Below are 15,658 nucleotides of genomic sequence, written 5' to 3' on the forward strand. Positions count from 1 at the left end.
ATACATAATTAATAACAATGTCTGGTAACCCTGGGGATCAGGAAAGGGCCATCTTATAATGAGTTCTTTTGGCGATGTTTATAAAAAGGTCTCTTGGAACAGATGGGATCAAAGAGATCTCTTCCTTGTGCTGACTTTTTTTCCTTTTAAGTGAGGCATTAAACACATACTCTACAGTGCATAATGTACACTCATCCTAAGCGTACAATTCCATTAATCGGTTACATGTGTACACCCATATAATTAACACCCAGGTAAAGATATAGAGCATTTCCAGAATGTCAGGTTTCCTTATGCTTCTTCTCCATCAATACCCCATCCCCACCTGAGAGAGAAGCTCAATGCTAACTCCTGTCACCATTGATCAGTTTTGCCTGTTCTTGAACTTCATAGACATGGAATCATGCCTTGTGCTGAATCTTGTTTAAGACCATTAAAGTCAAGTCCAATGAGTGTTCTTCCTTTCTTTCTTAGGCCTTTTTAGAGATGGCTTACACAGAAGCTGCGCAGGCCATGGTCCAGTATTATCAAGAAAAATCTGCTGTGATCAATGGTGAGAAGTTGCTCATTCGGATGTCCAAGAGATACAAGGAATTGCAGCTCAAGGTAAAGCATTATCTTGCTCATTCAGTCATTCAACAAGCACCAGATGAGTTTCTCCTCCGTGTTAGGCACTGACCTAAACGCTGGTGGAAAGGAGAGGATAGGAAAAGATTCAGAAAGACACACTGCCTTTGAGGATCTCGAGGCAAACCATTGCAGCATGGCAAGAAAAGTGCTCTTGAGGTAAACACAAAGTGCAAAGAGATGCCTGAGACTACCTGGGAGCCAAGGAAAGTTTTCCAGAAGAAGATGTTCACAGGGGAACTTTTAAAGGAGGAAGTCAGAAGGGAAAGGTGCTGAGAGTTCCAGGCATAAACACTTGAATACAACCTTCCCTACCTATACAGACCTTCAGTAACATTTTCTTCTTCTGTCACCCCCTTGATCTCTTGTTCTCTTCTCTCTCCTTCATATTTACGTCTTAAGCCTCATAGAAGTCCTTCTAAGCAGCCCTTGGCTGAATTGGCCACTGTCAGAACTCAGGGATGCATTCAAATAGTTCCAAACCAGGGTTTGCTTTTGTTTTAGCTGATCTACGTTTCTTTCTTTTCTTTCCTTCTTTTTTGTTTTATTGTGAAGTATAACAGAACACACAGAAAAATGGCTGATTATATATTGTATGGTTTAAAAAGTAATAATGGGTGAGATCTCACAAATCCCATAAAACCACCACCAAAGTCAAGAAATAGAATATGGACAGCATCCAGAAGCTCCCGTGAGTCCCTCCTCCTGTTCAACCCCTCCCTCTTTACTCTCCTGACTTCAGTGATAATCATATCTGTGCTTTTCCTTATAGTTCTATCACCTGTATATGCCTCCCTAAACATTATGGTTTAGTTTTGCCTGTTTTTGAACTTTATATAAATGGAATCATGCTGTGTTCTTACAGATCTTGCTTCTTTCATTCAACATGATGCCATCCATGTTGTTGGGCATGTCTATTTATTTTCATTGTTATATACATTTCCATTGTATGGCTATACAGTTTATCCATTTTACTGTTGATGGACATTTGAGTTGTTTTAGGGACAAGGCTAATCTGAACCTTCTCAAACATGTCATCCTGGTATATATGCACTTGAGCATATAACTAGAGGTACATACATAACTAAGATTGAGATAGCTGCATCATAAGGCATGCTTACCTCAACTTTCCTAGATGATAGCAAGCTCTTTCCAAAATTAGTTGTCCCAAATTTATACTCCTACTAGTAGTGTATTAGAGTTTTCGGACGGGCGTGGTGGCTCACCCCTGTAATCCCAGCACTTTGGGAGACCAAGGTGGGTGGATCACAAGGTCAGGGGTTCAAGACCAGCCTGGCCAACATGGTGAAACCCCGTCTGTACTAAAAATACAAAAATTAGCCGGGCGTGGTGGCAGGCACCTGTAATCTCAGCTACTCGGGAGGCTGAGGCAGGAGAATCGCTTGAACCTGGGAGGCAGAGGTTGCAGTGAGCCAAGATTGTGCCACTGCACTCTAGCCTGGGCAACAAAAGTGAAACTCCGTCTCAAAAAAAAAAAAATTTTTCAATGGTCCACATACTTGCTATCACATTGTCTTGTCCAACTTTTAAATTTTTGCCTGTCTTGAGAGAGTATCATGGTTTATCACAGTTTTGTTTTGTTTTGTTTTTGAGATGGAGTCTTGCTCTGTCACCAGGCTGGAGCGCAGTGGTGCAATTTTGGCTCACTGCAATCTCCACCTCCCAGGTTCAAGCAATTCTCCTTCCCCACCTCCCGAGTAGCTGGGACTACAGGCACACACCACCATGCCTGGCTCCTTTTTTTTTTGTATTTTAATAGAGACAGGGTTTCACCATGTTGGCCAGGATGGTCTCAATATCCTGACCTTATGATCTGCCCGCCTCAGCCTCCCAAAGTGCTGGGATTACAGGCGTGAACCACCGTGCCTGGCCAGTTTATGACAGTTTTATATTTTATTCCCCTAATTGCGCATGGAGGTTAAGCACTTTTTCATCTGTTTGTTGGCTGTTCCATCTGGATCTTCTCTGATGGGCTGTTTCTTTTCAGGTCATCTGCCCATGCTTTTCTTTTGCATTGTGTCTTCTTATTGGTTTGCAGGAGTTCTCTTAACTGGAGCACTTAGTCTATTTGGATTTCTTGTAATTAATGCTGTATTTGTGTTTGAATCTACCCTCTTATTTTGTGCTTTCTACTGTTCCATTTAATAGGGATTTTCCTGTTCACTTTAGCTCATTCCACATTGACTTAGGGTCCATTTTGTCTAAGACCCACAGGCCTTAATCCACCTTCAAGGTTGAAGTTAGAAGACAAAGGCTTAGTGGATGTTTCTGGCTAGGACTGGCATTCTGACAAGTCTCCATGTGTAGATGGGCACTGTGTCAACCAGCTTCCAGAGTCCTGAATCTGCTTTGCTTGCATCATTGCCTCTGAAATTCCTTCACTAACAGTTCTCCTTCAGGCAGAACCTGGCTTTTTTTTTTTTTTCCTAATAAAAGCATATTGCTTCTTTCAGACAAGTAAGCATCCCACCCCATTCTATATCCAACCAAAGTTCCTGGTCTCCTGGATTCTTCCCTGGGGGCTAGAATTGAATTTCTACACTAAGTTCCCAGTAGAGCTTTGGTCTCCAAATGAGATGTTGTCATAAGTTTCTAATTAGGATTAACACAGTAATTGGCTTCTTAAATTAAAGTACCAAAGCATAGCAATACCTTCCTGAGGGAGATAGTTTGGGGTGGTGCAAAAAACATGGGTTAAAGAGGTCAGATGGTCGAGTTTTGCTTTCAGCAAATGTGCACTGAGTGCTCACCATGGGTGGAACTGGGCCAGGTGCCATGGAGGTAGAAGTAGCAAGCTGGCGAGGAGCTCAGTCTGGTGGGAGAAAAAGCAAATAAACAAAGAACCACTGACAACCATGTGACCTATCCTAGATTGGAAGATGGTGATGTCAGCCTGGGCTCTACCGCTTCCTGCTTTAGTGAGCTTAGAAAAGTTGCTTAACCTCTGTGAACCTCAGTTTACAGATCAGGAAAGGACTATACTTTGAGTTATTTGGCTTTAAGCATTTTTTTCATATATTATCTTTTCAGTCTCGTAATCACCGTACCCTGTGAAGTGTGTAGGGTGTATAATAGCAGTAATTATAAGAGTACAACAATAACAATAATGTATACCTTTAATTGAGTCCCGGTACTCTGGGGCAAAGAAGTTTACATACATTATTTAATCCTGACATCAGTCCTGTTAGACAGGTATTATTATCTCAGTTTTACAGATGAGGAATCTGAAGCTAATAGAAGTTCAGGAACTTGCCCAGGATTGTATTTAGCTACTGGAAGAGCTATGATTAAAACTTAGTACTGTTTTGGTGTTGCACTAAAGCTGCATTGTTATAGTGTGTTATTATGATCTCTGTTGTCTACGTGAAAAAAACCTGAGAAATCAGGTAATTTGCTTATAGTCATCCAGCCAAGAAGCCGCAGAGATAGTATTCTAATGGAGCTTCTCAAGCTTCAGTGTGCATACAGATCACTTGGTGATGTTGTGAAAACTCACTTTGATTCAGCATATCTAGGGTAGTGCTGTTATTGCGTATTTCTAACAAGGTCCCAGGAGATGCTGCTGCTGGTGGTCCTCGGAGAACACTTTGAATAGAAAGGGCGCAGAACACATTATTTTCTGATCTTTAGCAGGGCTTTTCTGCTCCCCAAGCTGCCATATTCACTCTTAAGGCATTGTGAAGGTCGCATGGAATAACAGATGTGAAAACAACTTAATGTATGTTTCAACTACATAGTAATGCATGCTTTATGGTCCCTATATTGATATGAATCAGCTGCGACTCTCTCTGCATGTAACAGAAATTCATCTCCATTAAGCCTGTTGGCTTAAGCAAAAAAAAAAAAAAAAGAATTTATGAATGCATGTAAATGAAACGTCCAGGAGTAGATCTGGCTGCAGGTACGGCTGGATTCAGGACCCAGAGACCCTCATTAGGACTGGGTTTCTCTCCACGCTGCCTTCTGCTCTTTTGGCGTTGTTTACTGGGGGCTCCCTGGGATGGGCCGTAGCAGCCCAGGCTCTCTCCTCTAGGTGGCATGATGGCTACAGTGACCTCAGCAGCTCTTTCTCCCCCTTCCGTTTCCTTCAACAAGAGAAAGCCAGAGTTTTTTCCTAGAAGCTCCCACAAAAGTCCTGAGACTTTTGAGAGAGAGTCGCTCTGACTGGACTAGCTTAGCACAGGTGCACATTCCTGAATTGATCTCTGGCCAGGGCTAGGCCATGCTGTGATTGGCTGGAGCAAGATAAGGGAGGAACAGCTGCTATCAGGAGGAGGGAGAGTGGCTACCGGGAAGGTACAGGGCAAACACTGTATCCATGTGTGTCTCTGGGCCAAAGGGGCTGCATATGAGGTCCCACCAGGGTTTGCAGAGGTGGGGAGAAATTCTGATTGCTCTTTCTCCTCTAACTTTATCTTTTGCTCACCAGGTAAAGTATAGGGAGAGAAAGGAGAGATTTTATGGTATTTTTCATTTCCTCTCTTGAATATTTCTTCATGCACATATCTTATCTCCCCATATACTTCCTGTGGCAAGGGAGTTCCTCAGCTTATTTGAGGCAGAACCTTTCACTTGATAGATGTTTAATAAATATGCAAAATGAATAAGAAAGAGAAAATCTGAAGGAACAATAAAAAGTGAGTAACCTTCTTCCTGCAGACCTGGACAAGATGATTGGAATATATTCTGGGTTGTTCTATAGAAACTTCGTCAATAAGTATGGAATCATAATCTCTTTGATGCAGAAGTGAACTTGGAATAATTTAAACCAGTGTCTCCCAGTCACTTCATCAGAGGGTCATCAGGGGATTTTTTGTAGGGGGAGTCCTCTTGCCCAGAGATTCTCTTCGATAGGCTTCGGGTGGGAATGAGACTCCCAGGTGCTTTTGAGGGCAGAGGGCCTGGTTTCAGAGCCATTGGTCTTGCCAGCCTCCTCGCTACAGAGAGGGCTTCTGGCCCTGGGAAGCAGTCTTGTGAATGGTCCATGGTGCTCTCAGTTGGGAAGATGATTGAGAGTCTTCTCTATGTGCTGATAGTTACAAAGCAATACAAGACATGGTTCTCAGTTGGGAAGAGTTCACTCTCCAACTGGGAGACAAATTATTCTTGTGCAAAATTACACAAGATTTAAACATGAGTGCATAAGTACAGGAGCTACCAGAAGTTCCATGGCAAAAGGCAGTGTGACTGAGGGGTGTGAAAAAGGGAAGAGATTCCTAAACAAGGCCTTGAAGAAGGGGAGAATTAGCTAAAGAGAGACAGAGCTTCCAGGCAGGAGTCGGGTGAGTGATGATGTCGAGCCTAGAAAGCCTGGTAATGTTGAAACAGTCAGGGCTGCCTTGACAGGATCTGGCTCAGATGAGTTCTGGGCTCATCTAGAAGGTTTCAGTGTCTTCCCAGGACTCTTGAAGTGTGTAAAACAGGTGTGGAGTTGTCAGAGGGCATGAAACTTTCCAGCAGCTCCCTTCATGTTGGCCAAGCACTCTGTGACTTTTACGGGTGTAGCCTGCCATGCCCTGAGGCTTTTGGTGGATGCCAGATGGGCCTCATTAACCCACCTTCACAGGTGGAGAAAGTGAGTTTCCCATCGGCAATAAGCCTTGACCCAGGGTGACCTAGCCAGGTGCGGGCAGGGCTGGGGCTGCTCTTCCTGGGTTGAGATTCCTAGTGGTGGTGCCTCCCTCTTAATATGCCAGCACTTTTCTAGGACTGCATGGGGCTTGGAATCTCACCCTTGTCTTAAAAGCAGCAAGATGTGTTAACTCTGATGGTTAGATGGTCCCTTGTGGGGCTGTTGAGCGGAATCATTGTCATCACAGAATGGATGTAAAGATAACAATGTCTGACATTTGCTTCAAAATCATATAGGGGGTGGGGAAGGAGGGTGGTGAGTACAGATGTGTATTAGTCCATTCTCACACTGCTATAAAGAACTGCCTGAGGCCAGGCCGTGGTGGCTCACGCCTGTAATCCCAGCACTTTGGGAGGCCGAGGTGGGCGGATCACTTGAGGTCAGGGGTTCAAGACCAGCCTGACCAACATGGTGAAACCTAAACTAAAAATACAAAAATTAGCCAGGTGTGGTGGCGGGCACCTGTAATCCCAGATGCTTGGGAAGCTGAGGCAGGAGAATCACTTGAACCCAGAAGGCAGAGGTTGCAGTGAGCCAAGGTCGCACCACTGCACTCCAGCCTGGGACACAGTGTGAGACTCCGTCTCAAAAAAAAAAAAAAAAAAAAAGAACTACCTGAAACTGGGTAATTTATAAAGAAAAGAGCTTTAATTGGCTCATGGTTCCACAGGCTGTATAGGAAACATGGCTGTGGAGGCCTCAGAAAACTTACAGTCATGGCAGAAGGCAAAGGGGAAGCAGACATGTCTTTCATGGCCAGAGCAGGAGTTAGAGTGGGAGCAGGGAGGTGCTACACACTTTTAAACAGCCAGATCTCGTGAGAACTCTGTCACGAGAGTAGTACTGGGGGATGGTGCTAAACCATTAAAAACCACCCACATGATCCAATCACCTCCCACCAGGCCCCACCTTCAACATCTGGGATTACAATTGAACATGAGATTTGGGTGGGGACAGAGAACCAAACCATATCAAAATGCAACAAGATTAGTCATCATTGTTGGCTGAAGATGGGTAATGGATTCTTCGGGGTTCAGTAAACCATTCTCTCTACTTTTGTGTATGTTTGAAATTTTCTATAATAAAAAGGTAACCAAAATTTTATCATAGACCTACTCTTTTCTCTCCCATTTCAATTTTTCTGGGGTGATTACAGCTTTGTTTCACCTGCCTTCTTTATGCCTTTACCCACAGGATACAGAAGCTGGCCAAAGAGGAAGGTGGAGAGAATTTTCTTAGGGCTTTCCAAAGTCAATTCTCTTATTTGAAAATCTTTGGCTACTTCTGTCCCCTTTTCAGATGGCAGCTGGCAGCTGGTCCAGAGAGCACCAAACAATTTGCAATTACCACCTAAAATAGCAGAACTGATGCTCTGATCCTCAGGAGGGATCACAATACCTGTGACCACTAGCCCCAGTGTGTAGTATTTGCAGATTCATATTCATTCTCTGCAGCCACATCCTTCCATCTCTCCAGTCATGCATCTTGGGATGGGTGTTAGGGAGCACCTGCTCCATGCCAGGCTCTGTGCTGGTGCTGGCTGTGTGAAGATCATCAGCCCAGGGGCCCCCTCACTGGGGACCTGGGATCTGGACAGAAGTAACTCCAGGAGGTATGGGCTGAAAGTGACCCCAGGAGGAGGTTCTGTGGTTAAGAAAATAAGGGGCAGAGGAATGTTTAAGCCAAGGAGAGGCTCTTCTAAGCTCACTCTAACTGCACCTCTTTGACCCCTGGGAAACTGCATGGGCCACTAGAGGATGTTTTCATCTGCAGTGTCTGATCAGCCTGCTCTGCCCCTCATCGGGGGCACCCCTGAGGGGAAGGGCCTGGGGGTGCCATCTGTGATAACCAAGGTGCAGAAGGGACCAAGAGCTCGTGGAATGCCTCTGGCCCTGACATTGGCCTGACCTGCTCCTGCCCCCATGCACCTGAGCCCCACCCTCACAGTCACTTTGCCATGGGTAATCTGCAAAACCTCAGCCACTCCCTGCCAAGACCATCCTCCTCCCACGTCGGTCTTTCCTGGATCTGGGCTGGAAGGAATAACCAGGAGGATATGAAGTTCCAGAAGAGCAGAAGAAAACTGGAACCTCGGGGACTCTTTTTACAACAGAAAGCTCCCCATCCAACTCCTATGGGGAATTTTATGTTCTGAAGAATTGCCATATACATTTATCCCAGTTTGGGGACACATTCTTTAGCCTTTGTCTATTCTAGCTTGGTAGTGCAAGCCACAGATTTGGGAGGGACCCGGGGTGTGGCTTCCCCGGTGATGGCAGATCTCATGACATGGTCTTGGTCCTGATGGCTCCCACCAGCTTTCCCAAGCTCTGCTGCTCCCTTGGTGCCTGTGTGAAGGCAGTGCTGTGACAGGTCCTTTCAGGGACCAGCCATCCCAGCTGGCTTTCCCTTGATGATACAGTAGCCGGAGTTCATTGTGTGGCCCAAGGTGGGCAGGCAGGAAGAAGACCCGCTTGGTGGGATCCACATCAAGTGCAGTCAGCTCCGAGTGAGCCTCTTCTTCTACCCCAAGTGACAACCGACCCTGGCTGAAGGACCAGTGGTCTCTAGCCACATGGTGGGGTGGGAGGAGACATCCTGGGCAGCAGCTTTCTTCTTGGCCGACACCAACAGCCTTGGCTTCTATCCTTGTTTGGCCTTGGTCTGAACAAGGTCCAGTTTAAGTGGCTGAGGTGCTGGAGGCCAGTGCAAGTCTTGGGTGATCTGGTAATTTGTAGGTGGCACTTTCATGGGCTTTACAGAGGGTCGATCTCTACAGCTCCAGTTTGACATAAGGGACCATTTGCCAAAGTTGTGGTGCCTTTTCTTGTGGACATCCTGCCCAGTGCTAAGTTCCTGGGCCTTTTCTTGAATGGGGGATTGGCTGACTTCTAAAACCTCTGACTTATTCACGAGCACAGTTGAAGGTGTCACTGCCTTCTCTTTGACTTTCTTTCATTTTGCATCTCCATATGACAAGAGGTGAGGTCCCTCCCTCACTTGAACATTTTATATCTCTTTTCTGTGTCCTGACCTCTCTCCCTGAAACTGCAGGCAGCTCCTCCTTCATTCTCACCTTTACTCTGTGTTTTTCCCAGCCCAACCCTCTATCTCAACAATAACAGATAATCAGCCACGCCACTCAGAGCACTCATACCATGCTAGGCCAGCTAGATCACATCTCTGGACCTGAGATTCCCATCTGTCAAATGAGATACGTGATGCTTTTTAACATTTGTATGGCTCTTATTGCATGATTTAGCTGGGCGTGGTGGTTCATGCCTGTAATCCCTGCACTTTGAGAGGCCAAGGCAGGAGGATTGCTTGAGCCCGGGAGTTCAAGACCAGCCCTGGCAACATAGCGAGTCCTTGTCTTTTATAAAACCTAAAAAAATTAGCCTGGTGTGGTGGTGAGCCCCTGTAGTCCCAACTACTTTGAAGGCTGAAGTGGGAGAATCACTTGTGCCTGGGAGGTTGAGGCTTTCAGTGAGCTGTGATTGTGCCATTGCATTCCAGCCTGAGTGACAGAGCAAGACCCCGTTTCTTTAAAAAAAAAAAATTGCATGATTCTTTGTAAATTACATAGAAAAAAATCAAGGAAAAAAGTCGATTAAATTTAATAAAACATTATCAAAAGTTTACATAGACTGAGGGTTTTTAGTCTTGGTCTTTAAAAAAATCAGCTTTATTTTTTGAGATATAACTCACATTCCATAAAATTCACTCTGCTTGCTACATTTTTATGTAAGGGATGAATTCTGCATAGTCTTCAGGAAGATGCTCCTGTTGCCTTTTGTGCTTATGAATTTCTTTTTAAAAATCATTTATTATTTATTTATTTTGGTTATCATGTGTCCATTCTGGGTTTAGGAAAGGGCTTTGGTTGGGAATGGGGGGCTGGGGTTGGTCCTGTCCTGGCATAGCCACCGTCTAATGACCTCTGGGAAGGATGGAGCCCTGGCTGCCTCCTATTCTCAGCTGTGAAGCCCGACTCCCAGCTTATGCCACCCTCCTCACAGATTTACTTTGAGCATCAGCTGATGTCTGTGCTTGAGGTGTTGAAGGGGGCACAGAGCATGGAAAGCATGGAAAGGAACTTGGAGTTAAAATACCTGGTGTCAGGTCCTGATTCTTTTCACTATCTGTGTGACCTTGAAGTGTTCCTTAACCCAGTACAACTCCAAGAGTCACCAACTGCATGGAACACAAGGTGGCTGGTGACCCTGGAGCTGTGCAGAGCAGAGACCCTGCCTCAACCTCTCTGGCTCTAAGTTTCCATAGATATAAAAAGCGGAGGCTGCAGTCAATGATCTTCAAGTCTTTCCAAGTTTACAGTGCATGCCTGCCTGCCTTCCTTCCCTCCCTCCATCCCTCTGTCCTTTTCTTTCTTTCACATTTTAATTTTTTTTTATTCGGGCAGAGGTGGGTATTAACAAATGCTGCTTGTCTCCAGCACATGGATGTGAACACCAGGCTCCTTCCTTCCCCAGCTCAATGGACCACTCAGTGTTCTCTGGGCCACTCAGCCCCACCCAGTTCAGCATTATACTCACACTCATCCGTTGGATTACACCTTTTGTCTTCCCCCCACAAGGTATTTTTTCCCTTTTGGTGGACCAGGCAATGAATGACCCAGGTCAGAGCTGCTTCCCTCAGGTGTTTGCAAGGCCATCTCTGATCTGATGGTGATCTCTCTGACTTTGCTAGAAACCCGGGAAGGCTGTGGCTGCCATCATCCAGGACATCCATTCCCAGAGGGAGAGGGACATGTTCCGGGAAGCAGACAGGTGAGGCCCCAAGCCCTAAGTCTCCAGGCAGGTTCTGGGCAGTGGGAGCAGACTCCTGTTTCTCATTCTTAGGGGTATTTGAGTCATGCTGTGCCCTGCTCTTGCCCCTACCCCATCCATCTGCTTTTCTGAGTCCCACTTTTCCATGTTCCCCATGAAAAACACCAGTCCAGTTCAGACATGCTGCTCCGGTTAAGCTCAGGAAAATGCAAAATGCTGAGCTTCCCTTCAGCTCCTCCCCCTTTGTTGGAAAATAATGTAGGAAAATGTCTGTTAATATTTGGCCCTTTGGGGCAAGTCTACACCCTATTAAAACAGCCTAAAAGTAATGCGTGTGTGTGGGTGTGTGTGCGTGTGTGCATGTGTGTGTGCGCGCGTGTGTGTGTGTGTGCGTGTGTGTACGTGTGGCTTCTGTTTAGAACCAGCTCTTGGTTTTCATAAGTTAAATGTAGATGTAGGAAGTAAAATGTAGATGGTTAAAAAAAATCAGTAATTTGAACAGTCACTTTCTTGAAACATTGAATATATTCAGTTTTCCAACCCATTTCTTCCAACCGAAGTTTGTTATCAGGCCAAGCTGGGGCTACAAGTTGACCACTGTCACTCCCCTACAAAGACAGTTCCTGAAGAGAACCAAGGCAGAAAACTGCAGGAGCAGGCACCTGGCTGGCATGTCCTGGGGTTCTTGCTGGGGTGGCCGCAGGCGGTGCTGTCACTTCCCTGTAGATGGCACAAGCCCAGGCTGTTTCCCCCATGATAGTCAAGGCAGCCTGGTCCTAGCAAGATGCACCTCGGTGTGCCCTGGTCAGTGAGGGCTACGTGGTTTTCCTGTATTTGGGAACTTAATGAAAAAATGCCCATCCTTTTAGAATATCGGATATATGACTCAGCTGACCTGCTTAATAACCAAACAGCCTTCAGAGTGTATCTGTATATATGTGTGTATATCTTTGTACGTAACTGTTCAGGCTGGGAATCTTTATTTGTTTATTAGTTTGTCTGTTTTTTAAAAAAAGTTCTGATTATTTGGGTTTTTTAAAGACGTGTAAAGCCACATCTTGCCACCTGCAATTCTGCAGCAGAGTGGAGGGGAGTTAGGAAGTCTTGCTCTGAGCCTTACACAGGTTGGGGTCCTTGTCTGGGTTTCAGTTTCTTCATCTCAAACATGTGTAGATCAGGATTCTAGAGTATCTTCCAACCCTAAAATGCCTTCCTAATTCTTTTTTTTAACCTCTGAGCCTGCCCTCCCCAATAGTTAGCGTCCCTTTTCCATGCATAAATTGAGCTGAGAAATAAATGAGAAAACTGGAGGCTAAGAGGTTGGCTTCATTCTGATACAGCCCAAATGTAGGAGTGGCTTCAAGTCTTGTAGCTAAGAGGCCGGTTAACGGCACCCAGGGTTAGGCAGCCTTACCCACTAGGCTGGACTAGGGCAATCTTGCCCCCCAGTGCCCACCCCACACACCCCCAGGAGGAGAGTCAGAGGTCCGCTCCCTGAGCATAGCTCCCTTCCAAGAGAAGGCAAGCTGGAACCGAGCCAAATCAACCCAGTTCTTCTTCCTAGTTCCCAGGAGCAGAATGAGTAAAGGCACAGCGAGTGGCCAGTGCTGTGCTTAGGAGAAGTCCTCTGCACGGAAGCCAGAAGGGAGGAAAAGGCTTTCTCCTGAACCACTCTGTGTGGTTCTGTAGAGTTGGGAGTTAAGAGTGTACACAGTTACATGCACAGTATATCTAAGACAGAGACTGTGTGTATCTGTGTGTGGGTGGGGTGGGATGGGAGGTGTGAAGATTCTAAATCCTGCTCCTTGGTTCCCTCACAGATATGGCCCAGAAAGGCCGCGGTCTCGTAGTCCGGTGAGCCGGTCACTCTCCCCGAGGTCCCACACTCCCAGCTTCACCTCCTGCAGCTCTTCCCACAGCCCTCCGGGCCCCTCCCGGGCTGACTGGGGCAATGGCCGGGACTCCTGGGAGCACTCTCCCTATGCCAGGAGGGAGGAAGAGCGAGACCCGGCTCCCTGGAGGGAGAACGGAGATGACAAGAGGGACAGGATGGACCCCTGGGCACATGATCGCAAACACCACCCCCGGCAGCTGGACAAGGCTGAGCTGGACGAGCGACCAGAAGGAGGGAGGCCCCACCGGGAGAAGTACCCGAGATCTGGGTCTCCCAACCTGCCCCACTCTGTGTCCAGTTACAAAAGCCGTGAAGACGGCTACTACCGGAAAGAGCCCAAAGCCAAGTCTGACAAGTATCTGAAGCAGCAGCAGGATGCCCCCGGGAGGTCCAGGAGGAAAGACGAGGCCAGGCTGCGGGAAAGCAGACACCCCCATCCCGATGACTCAGGCAAGGAAGATGGGCTGGGGCCAAAGGTCACTAGGGCCCCTGAGGGCGCCAAGGCCAAGCAGAATGAGAAAAATAAAACCAAGAGAACTGATAGAGACCAAGAAGGAGCTGATGATAGAAAAGAAAACACAATGGCAGAGAATGAGGTAATGATCAATTTCTTCCCCAGGTAAGGCGAGGCAGGCCCTGAAGGAGAATAATCATAATAATATAATGAGGATGAACGTTTATTGAATGAATGAACATTTACTGGCTATTTACTATGCGCTAGGCACTGTGCAAGACACTTTATCTCAGTGAACTCATTTAATCCTCACAGGTTTTGAGTACTAACCTTTGAGCTTGGTACTATTGTTACTGCAGGTGAGGAAACTGAGGCACAGAGAACTTACGTTATTTGTCCAAGAACACACGGTCAGGAAATGGCAGACCCAGAATTATACCAAGGAGATCTGGCCCCAAATCCCATGGCACCTGTTGCCTTTACTAGAAGTTAGGGCGGGACATGATGGAAAGGCCTGTAGTCCTGTTCGTCCAGTAGGGAGTGGCCTGAGGTGTTTGCACCCAAAGAGCCTCCCAAGGGAGATTAGATCTTTGGTTCATTCTGTCCTCCCTCCTGCCAAAAGCATTTACCAGTCCTGGAACTCTGAGGAGAGGTGGTGAAGGAGAAGCCGTCACCACCCGCTAAATTAAACTGGGTGCCCGGAGCTGTCCACAGTGTTTTACCTCCACTCTAATAAAAATGCACGGTGGCTGGGCACAGTGGCTCATGCCTGCAATCCTGGCACTTTGGGAGGCCGAGGCAGGCAGATCACCTGAGGTCAGGAGTTCGAGACCAGCCTGGCCAATGTAGTGAAACCCTGTCTCTACTAAAAATACAAAAATTAGCCAGGCAAGGTGGTGCACCCCTGTAGTCCCAGCTACTCAGGAGGCTGAGGCAGGAGAATCACTTTAACCCGGGAGGCGGAGGTTGCAGTGAGCCGAGATCATGTCATTGCACTCCAGCCTGGATGACAAGAGTGAAACTCTATTTCAAAAAAAAAAATGCATGGCAATGGCTGGCACCTTCATGGCATCTGAAAGGTCTGAGGGCTTGCAGCAGTACTTCAGTTCACACAGGGGCGTCACAAGGAGGGTTGTGGTTACCAGGTTTATATTCTAACTTGGCTTACACTTCCTTCTTGCCAGAGCCTTCTATATTTAAGTAGGGGTAGGATAAGTGAGGTTTGGCAATATGCATAAGGAGCCTAATTTTTAAAATCCTCCACACATACTTTCTAGTCATTCTGACCTGGGAGTTGGTGACAATACTAAGTGCAAATAAGGAGCCCAAATCTCTACTCCATGAACACTGAAGAGTCACCTTTTGGATGCTACTTCAGCATTCATTCCAACATGTATAGATGGAGTGCCACTTTGCCAGGTGGTGTGCTAGGTGTAGGCGAGCCAAAGGTGAATAGGACATAGTCCATGTTACAGCAGAGACAGAAGTCCAGTGGTGGAAACAGACCTATTAATATAAAAATAATTTGTATACAATGGGACTCATGCCAGCATTTACAGAGGATGAGCTGCTCTGTGGGCAATTATTAACTCTGCACAGGAACAGGAAAAGAGCTACTCAGAGAGGGTGATATTTGAGCTGAGTATTAAAAATAGAAAAAAGCAGTTTGGGTTTTTTTTTTTTTTTTTTTTTGAGACAGAGTCTCACTCTGTCGCCCAGGCTGGAGTGCAGTGGTGTGATCTCAGCTCACTGCAACCTCTGCCTCCTGGGTTCAAGCAATTCTCCTGCCTCAGCCTCCTTAGTATTTGGGATTACAGGTGTGCGCCACCACGCCCAGCTAATTTTTATATTTTTAGTAGAGACAGGGTTTCACCATGTTGGTCAGGCTGGTCTCGAACTGCTGACCTCGTGATCCTCCTGCCTTGGCCTCCCAAAGTGCTGGGATTACAGGCGTGAGCCGCCGTGCCCCGCCAAGATTCTTGATAGAAGCAGAAGCCAGGGCAAAAGTGAAAAAGAAAGACTGTTTTGAAGAACCTGGAGATAATCGGCATGGCTGCATCTTTAGGGCATATTAGGGATAATGTTTTTAAAGAGTAAAATCATGACTCTGATGCACATATATAATGAATACATGTCAAAGGTTTTATTCAACTCATTAATTAATGACGGCATCATGAGATGCAAAAACCAACTCAAAAGAGAATCCAAAGAGCAGGCAACATATACAGGCAATCAGGAATGCT

The 15,658-nt window shown here is 46.3% G+C and overlaps 1 protein-coding gene across 1 annotated transcript in view; it reads left to right on the top strand.

The window, feature by feature from the left end:
• The window catches only part of RBM20 (RNA binding motif protein 20), a 192,833-nt gene that overhangs the window by 152,623 nt on the left and 24,552 nt on the right, over positions 1 to 15,658 (top strand). Inside the window, exons 7-9 of the mRNA XM_034931454.2 lie at positions 475 to 606; positions 10,988 to 11,067; positions 12,888 to 13,557. Of these exons, the coding sequence (XP_034787345.1) occupies positions 475 to 606; positions 10,988 to 11,067; positions 12,888 to 13,557 (882 nt within the window). The remainder of the gene's footprint in view (positions 1 to 474; positions 607 to 10,987; positions 11,068 to 12,887; positions 13,558 to 15,658) is intronic.

This window comes from Pan paniscus, chromosome 8 (genome assembly GCF_029289425.2).
Source record: "Pan paniscus chromosome 8, NHGRI_mPanPan1-v2.0_pri, whole genome shotgun sequence".
Lineage (NCBI taxonomy): Eukaryota > Metazoa > Chordata > Mammalia > Primates > Hominidae > Pan > Pan paniscus.